The sequence below is a fragment of the Cynoglossus semilaevis genome, chromosome 9, assembly GCF_000523025.1.
Source record: "Cynoglossus semilaevis isolate Cse_v1.0 chromosome 9, Cse_v1.0, whole genome shotgun sequence".
NCBI classification, from domain to species: Eukaryota; Metazoa; Chordata; class Actinopteri; order Pleuronectiformes; family Cynoglossidae; genus Cynoglossus; species Cynoglossus semilaevis.
This window is the reverse complement of record NC_024315.1, coordinates 8,651,268-8,659,462: the sequence shown is the minus strand read 5'-3', so window position 1 is coordinate 8,659,462 and position 8,195 is coordinate 8,651,268. Positions and strand designations below refer to the sequence as shown.

General features: G+C 42.3%; 1 protein-coding gene across 1 annotated transcript in view; it reads right to left on the bottom strand.

Annotated features, from left to right (window-relative positions):
* LOC103383743 (multiple PDZ domain protein) overlaps window positions 1-8,195 on the bottom strand; it is a 33,957-nt gene that overhangs the window by 8,071 nt on the left and 17,691 nt on the right. Inside the window, exons 20-27 of the mRNA XM_025058344.1 lie at window positions 6,612-6,920; window positions 4,177-4,377; window positions 3,440-3,617; window positions 2,643-2,753; window positions 2,252-2,317; window positions 1,785-1,856; window positions 1,200-1,296; window positions 481-689 (exon numbers count right to left, since the gene is read on the bottom strand). Of these exons, the coding sequence (XP_024914112.1) occupies window positions 481-689; window positions 1,200-1,296; window positions 1,785-1,856; window positions 2,252-2,317; window positions 2,643-2,753; window positions 3,440-3,617; window positions 4,177-4,377; window positions 6,612-6,920 (1,243 nt within the window). The remainder of the gene's footprint in view (window positions 1-480; window positions 690-1,199; window positions 1,297-1,784; window positions 1,857-2,251; window positions 2,318-2,642; window positions 2,754-3,439; window positions 3,618-4,176; window positions 4,378-6,611; window positions 6,921-8,195) is intronic.

Here is an 8,195-nt window from a genome sequence, read left to right as displayed (position 1 = left end):
AAAATTATTAACAAATGTGTTTTCAGCATTGATTATTTTCACACTGAGAAAATTATTAACAAATGTGTTTTCAGCTTTGATTATTTTCACACTGAAATAATAATAATAAATTCTATTTTTTCTATTTTTCTTTCTTATCTTTTCAGAGGTCCCGTAGTAGTCCCCCTGGGGGGCACAGCCCCCACTTTGAAAACCACTGCTTTAGTCTACTCTCTGCCATTTCCCTGTTAATCCAGTTTAATCTTTGACTCGATTTTCCTCCTCAAGTCTAACACCTAGTTGCTCAACCTGGTATATGTCATTCTTTAAATGGTAATTCGTCTGATAAATCCTCCGCACATCTTTTTTCTTCTCACTTCTTTTTACCCACAAACCCCTGCTTCCATTACTGCTCTCCATCTGACTCTGGCATTTTGTCTCTCTGTAGGACTTCAACCTTCCCCGGTCCTTCCCTTCATGCCTGCATTCATTCTTCTCTACCTCCAGCAGCTCGTCTCCAATCCGTATCCTTCCATCCAGCCCAGCAGGGCCCTGGGGGTCTATATCTGCCACAAAGACACTCGTACGTGCCCTAGAGCCATCGTTGTTCCCTGTGAGAGTGATTCCCAGGCCGGAAGCAGCAGGATCCTTCTCCAGCTCAAACAAATAGAGACTTCCAGACAGACTGCCGTAGCGCTGGAGCATCTTTTCTAAGGGAGTTTACACAATAGAAGCTATTAGAAAGAGGCTTCGATGGAGCACAAGTAACTGGAATAATGCAGTATTCATACTTTTTGGAGGACTATATAAAGTTTCCAGTTGTTTTTGTGAAGCAGCAAATATCCTCTGCAGATATTATCAAGTGGAGTATGGTGAGTTAATAAAATATACATAAAACAGTTTTTTTGTTCTGCAAAAAACCTTAACACAAATACAATCTGCTCTCCCAGATCGTATGTTTTTTTTTCCCCCCTGATTTGCATTCTTGGCCAATAACGCATGAACATTAAAGCCTGGCTGCAGAAGAGTAGGGAAATAATTTGCTCTGATGGCTCTCGTAGAATTATCTTTTTATTGCTCTGAGTTTCTCAGAGGGCATGGTGTGTACTGCAGTGCACAACTGTGGCTACTGTGATAAAATCACCCGGCTTGTTCTGCTACCGAGGACCTGGGAGGATTCCAGAGCAGGTCTGTGTGACATCTTTATGGTGCAGACTTACGCCTTTCTGTGTCCTCCTCATCCTCAGCCGCTGTGACCGCCGCTGCGACTCGTGTGGGCCTCCTCTGGTCCTTTCTATCCAACACTGGCGACGGTACCTGCAGAGAAGTTTTGCATTATTGAACAGGTAGGGTTGAAGATGCCTCGGGGGTCCTTCAGGCAGGAGAGGGACGACCCCTGAGGCCTATTCATCCTGCTTGATGCAGCGGGCGAGAAAAACTGATGAACGGAATGAATTCAGGAAGGCAGCTTTAATGGCAGCTAAAAATAACATGAAAGATTGACCGCAATCGTACGTTATTTTGTTACAAACTTTGACGCTCGTGCAAGAGATAACTTCAAAAGAACGCGGCGTCTATTTGGAGAGTTGTGCGTCTCCATCAAAGACGAAGACGGAGAGGGAAAACAAAAGGCCTAAACAAACAAGGTAGCTGCCGGGGACTTTGAACTACAGCAGTTCTCTCTGCAAATATGCCTGATAATTATGTTTTTGAAGGAGTGGCTTATTTCTAATGCTAATCTAGGGCTTTTATAAGCAGATACTGCACAGTCTTAACAGCACAAACACAAACAACACTATACCAACCTTAAAGGGAGTGGGAGTGAAGGGGTTTGTAGGGAAGAGACAATGGAACAGACCTCTGACAGGCTGTGCCTCCTACAGTCACGATGGGAGACACAGATATACAGCAGTTCCATGTGTAACAGCAGCAAACAAAAAAAAAAACTAGTACTAAAATAGACTTTAAAAGGACCAGTAGGTGTTAAAGACTCATCACTCTGTCTGTGAAACACCGCAAACATTACACCCTGTGCTCTGTAGACAGGCAGCACTGCACAGTTTAACATAAGTGGCTGTGTGGGTAACGACTTCATTTGTTCCAATTAAATCTGAGACAGTGCTCACAACCTTCAGAACACACACAAAAAAATTAGCAACTGCCCTTTTGATGTCTGCCGGATGATACACAGTCCACATTTTCTCTTTAACAGGAGCGGAGCTAAAAATACCTCCAGTTCAAAGCTAAAGTAAGTCTATTAGAGAAGTGTTACCTTACTGCTGTGTGAGTTGGTCTGAGGTGTAGGAGTGTGTGTATCGTGGTTGGTGAGAAGCGGAGACTGTGGAGAAAAAAAAAAAAAAACAGAAACGCAGAGTAGGCAGATGAATATCTACAAACACACGACAGGCTGTATCCATGTCACAAACGGATTAGATATGGTTCAGGTTGCAAGGATACAGATTGAAAACCGATTCACAACAAACATTGAATGCTTTTGCAAACGCCGAGCTCTGAAATCCAGTGTGAGAACATGTGACGCCTCAGGAGTCTCAGAGGTGTTGATGTAGCAGCGACATCGCTAGCTCATTCTTAGAGTTCTTTTTCCCTCTTCTTATAATTTGATTATTTTTTTCTTTTCTTTTTTTTTTATAAAGAAGTAGTACCTGGATTTGATATTGTCCAGTTTGGAGTACAAACGTCACAGTATCTCCAGCCCTGCGGATGGCCTCCACCGCCTGCTCATGACTGGCATCCGTTAAGTCCACACCAGACACCTGTAAATGATCAACACACATCAGACAACTAACACAACGCTCAAATCTAACTAAGTATATATCTAAATAACATATATATATATATATATCAAAATAAATAAATACTGTATATACAGTACATACACACATAATATATACATATATATCCAACATAATATCAAAAGATAACGACTCCATGTTCTTATTTACATAATTGTTGTTACTTAAAATTATGTAAATATAAATAAATTGTTAACATTTTCAAGGAGTAAAGAAAAAAGGCCATGAGGGAAACTGCGCTTGTGTGTGTGTGTGTGTGTGACCTTCTACTGCAGTAATTCAGTATAAACTGCTGTGCTACTGCTGTGACAAACACTGCTTTGGGATTACTTCAGCAAATCTGTCCCTCGTGTTTTACGGAGACAAAGAGGAAGTCTCACATCTGTCTGTGATGGACTGGACAGGTTCAAATGTTTTGTCCATCCATCGTACTCAGATTATTCTTTGTCTTCGTCATGACAGAAAAAATGTGAATACTACACAGTACACAGGACAACAATGGTATATTTATATATAGTGTATGTTACTACATCATGTTGACATTTTATTATTTCGTCCCTGCTTTACTCGACTTATTTCGCACTCTCCTTCTGCTTTCCTTTCTTTCTCCCACTCTCTCTAACACACACACTGGCACAAACACACACCTCTAGTATCCTGTCTCCAGTCCGGAGGGTGCCATTATGTGCTGCTGGGCTGTCAGGGCTGATGTGCTTGATGAAGACTCCCCTCATCATCCCTCCACTGCTCAGTCTCCGGCCCATACCTCTGCCACCCATTATGCTGATGCCCAGGGACTGGCCTGGTGCTCGCGTCAGCTGAACACTGGAACACAAAGCCGGAGACTAAGAACATCCGCACCAACGGTGGGGCTGCGTACTCTTACAGTACAGACAGAGTGATGATGAATTCCGAGGCTGCGGCTGAGGAGAATGGGAATCTTTTGGGTTTGAATGATTTCTGCTTAAATGTAGGTGATAGAGAATTCATTTATTACACTTTTTTCCCCTCCCTACACCCTTCTTTATGTGTGTGTGTAGCGTTTCAGAGATACAATAGAAGATTACACCAGCCGTGTAGAGACACCAGACAGTAGGTCCCGGCATACAGTGGAGCTTAAGTTATTTATCCAAGCAGGATACAGTCGCCGATGCCATGAATAAACACTGACAACGTAGTTGCCGTCGTCGAAAAATATGAACTGGGTGTTTGCTCTGCTGTTCCAGCCGCGCTGTGAACATTACCTGAGCACATTAGAATTTTGCTAAACCGGCTTCAGAGGATAAGAGACATAATAGGGAGAGATTTAAAAAGAAGTGTTGAATTTGAATTCAATCAAATGAGGAGAAAAGACATTGTTATTTGACATTCCCGATTAACCAACCTTCTCTGTTGATCCCGGGAAACAAAGGCGTGAGAATGGCCCTCCTCATTTTCCTTGGTTTTACCATCAGGTTTTATCTCCGCCTGCAGCTTTAGTACTTTTCCATCTGCGGTAATCTCCTGCTTTTTCCCTTCCAGAGATTCTCCCTTTTCTTTTGCTTCTCTTTTACTCTGGTGTGAGAGAGACTTGGGAATCTGCCAGCTGAAAGCAAATGGAGTTCAGGTAGAAACGGGCTGGAATGAGTGTGTAATAATGAGTTTAAAGATGTTAGTGCAGAGATCATCATTACTGGCCCAACAACTCAAACATTGTGCCATACTGGACAAAACTGTCTCAATAGATGAAGCAACAATGGATTGACATCCCTTATTCTAAACACAACAATTTTCATCAAGTTAAAACTAACAACCATTCAGTGCAACCTACTATCTGAGAGTTAATTAGCATGTCACCATATACTGCTGCGGCATCGTTCACTGTGACATACTGCCCATAGTCAGTTACATCACATCAGAGGACCGTACAAGGACGTACTGCCTTGTTTATATAAAGGTGCACATTCTCGACATAAAAATGGACAGAATGGTAACGTCCACCTTATCTCAGTGAATCCCAAACACAATCGCGAGCACAGTGACCTCTCACTGCACACTCTCACTGTTTTTATTTATCTATTGCAATTTGTCTTTGTACTGTATGTCCAATGCAAGTGGCAGGCAGAACAATTAAACACAAGGTGGCAGCAGATGGCTAAAACATTTTTGAATTGAATTTTTAGTGTGTCTTTCTTCAATTCCTGCAAGCAAATCAGACTTATGTTCACCTAAATAGGCCAGGGTTTAATACTGAGGAAGTGAATGTGATTTTCTTAAAACTAGGAGGTCATTATATTTCGTTAAATTAACTTTGGGGCAACTTTGTTTGGCAGAGGCTCATATACACTACTCAGTAACTCTCAGTGGTGGTTAATGTACAGCATGCTATCACTAGAGTGGGGGATAGTGTGCTAACATATCTGATTTCCCACCTGAACTTTCAAAGGACACAGCATGGTGTTGTGAGTGCAAGGCAAATGGTGCCTGCCTCTCTGCAATGCACCAACTGTAAAGTTTGGTTGAGGTGATGATGTGGGGCTGTTTTTCTGATTTGGCCCAGACCTTTTATTTCCAGTAAAGGAAACTTATTTCGCTTAACTTGCTGAGACGTTCTGGACAGTTCTATGCCTTAGGGGACAGTCTGGAGAAGGCCCTGTTTTGTTACAGCATGACTGTGCCCCAGTGCACAAAGCTGGGTCTATTAAAGCATGCTAAGGTGATTTTGTATGGAAGAAAGCTGTGAGGCATGCATAGTGTCTGACTTCAGAAATGCTGGTCTGGGCGAACAGACGTACAAACACTTCAAAATGTGCGAAAATGTCAAACTTACCTAATTAATATACGGTGCGTGTAGTATCTGTACTGTACACAGTGTACAGTATATGTATTTAAATATATCTGTGTAGTGTGGGTGTTAGAACAGGAGCAAATCCATCATGAATGTATTTACAGTAAGAAGCTGTATTAAGGCCATGGGGGTGACTGATAGTGGTGCTATCTGTGTAGCAGGAGCCTATAGCAGGAGGACAGAACAAATGGTTCCACCAGTCCTGGAAAAGAGCCGTCACAATACAGGGTCAGGGCCCAGGAATCCAGGATAGGGAACGTGAGGTAAAGAGAAAATGACCAGAGTGAGATGACTGAGGGGGGGAGGGGTGGGAGACAGACTTAGACCCAAAGCGTCAGGCGAGAATTCTTGCACGGGAAGACATTGAAAATGTATTGAAAGATAAGCGTGAGTAAGAAAGGGCTGCACAGGAAAATTGTAGAGCGAGAGAGAGAGAAAGAGAGGGGGAGGAAGGGAGAGAGGATAAAGCCGGGCATATGAAGATGGAGCAAAAGCAGGGATAGACAGAAGCGTAACAATTTATTTTCGCTGACAGTCAGCAGTGAGATCCATAAGCGAAACAGCTAAATATAACTCACGGATTCAACACTCTGAGAAGCTCCTGCCTTTACACAGTGAAGAATGGAGGGGAGAAAATAGGGAGTAGCAGGGACTCGTGCCGAGGTTGCTGCAGATTCACCAGCACATTGTTTAGCTGTAGATACAGTTAATTAAGGTGTCACTAAATAACTCGGATCGTTGGTATGACTTAAGTGGCCATTATGTGTTGTTCCAGTCATAAAAGTCTGGCTGTTATAAAAATCCAAAGCCTAAGGTTAAGACTTAAATTGCGAAACAATGTGAATTCTCAGCAGCAGACGCATCAACATGTAATAAAGCTGAAACCTTGAAGTCTAATAACCCCCACAGTCAGGTTTATCGTGCACTCTGGGGCCTGAGTGGGGATCAGATGATCATAAATAAAGGGCTGAAACTTCTGGATCTTACATTACCTTGAGTCTGGAGCAGGGGTGATGGTGGGGACAACGGCCGGGCCTTTCACTGGAGCAGACATCTTCACCGAGGATGGATCCGGAGCTGCACTGCAGTGGGCCTTGGTGGGCGGTTTGAGGCCGAGGTGTGAATCTGAAGGTCTAGTTTTATGTGGACTCGGGGATCTGTCTCGAGCCAGTTTGGGTTCTGGAGAAGGTACTGGGGGCGTGGGCGAGGGAGAGGCACTGTCTGATGTAATCGAGGCCAGCGGGGGCAAACACAGGCGAGCACGGTGTTCGTCCACCTGATGGGCTGGAACGTAGGTCACACTGTGGGGAGTGGATTGTAGGAGAAAAAAAAAAATATATATATATAGTATAAAGGTGAGGTTGACAGAAATAAAATAATAAAAAATAATATTGTTGCCTGATAACATGATGTGTTAATTTGTCAAATTGAGTTACTGATTGACTGTGCTTTTTAAAGACATTTACTGCTGTTTAAATAAAACATATTGGCAAACAATTTTTTTTCTAAAGATCCTAAAAACATGACTTTTATTAGCATATTATGCTATGAGGCTAATGATTTCACACAGGATAACACAAAATACTTTACTCCCATGGTCGCACCATCTTACCACACACTGTCATTACCAACAGGTGAACATGGAATGAGACTGATAACATGATGGCACACAATGAATGGTTCGACTTAGTTAGTGCACATAGAGAGCAGGCAGCACAGCACTGGTGCAGCAGGTGGCGCTAACCAGGCCACAGCACCTCTCTGCACAAGTCAGGTTTTAATGAAACAAACCAGACTCATTATTTTTTGGTAACTGAAATTTCACACACAATTTTCACACACAGTCGTGGTTGAACATGTATGATTATATGAGCTACGATTACTAGTAGAACTGTGTGTATTCATCTTTAATTGTTAGTGTTTTCAGGTTTTATTAGCATATATTATGATGCGTGATCACGTCGAGTGTTAATGAACGAATTAGGCAGAACATTTCGTATGTACTCCATAAATATAAATACTCATATACGATATATGCTAAGCACATAGCGCACACTGCGTTGTTATTACTCTAAGGCTATTAGTGTCACGACAGATAATTACATTTGCCATGATGTGGAACTGGATGACGAGCTGGTTCGAACGAGCAATTTGATAGAAATCTAAAGCTATAACGTTGTCTGATTTGAAGTAAGGTTAAGAAAAAAATACGATCATAAGACCTTATTTTATCTCACTTTTTTTAAGACATTTATTACAAAAAATAATTTAACACACTACAGAATATTCTGATTTTTTTTTTTTGTATTGAAAATCTATCCAATTAAAGTTCCTCATTAGAAGATACCAATTAAAATGCAATTCAACTCGACTGTCAAGGCCGTCGTGAAAGCCCTCGCCGTGAGAACTAACCACAGACATGGTGTTCGCTTCAAAACGGCCAATTGCACTCGTGGTGGTGAAATGAAATGTGATGATGGCCTGTGCTAATCTGCTCAGACGGAGCCGTGCGGACGGCCTGTCTCGTCTCGGTAGAGACAGTTTGATAGTGACAAGCCTGCGCCCCTCCATGTCTG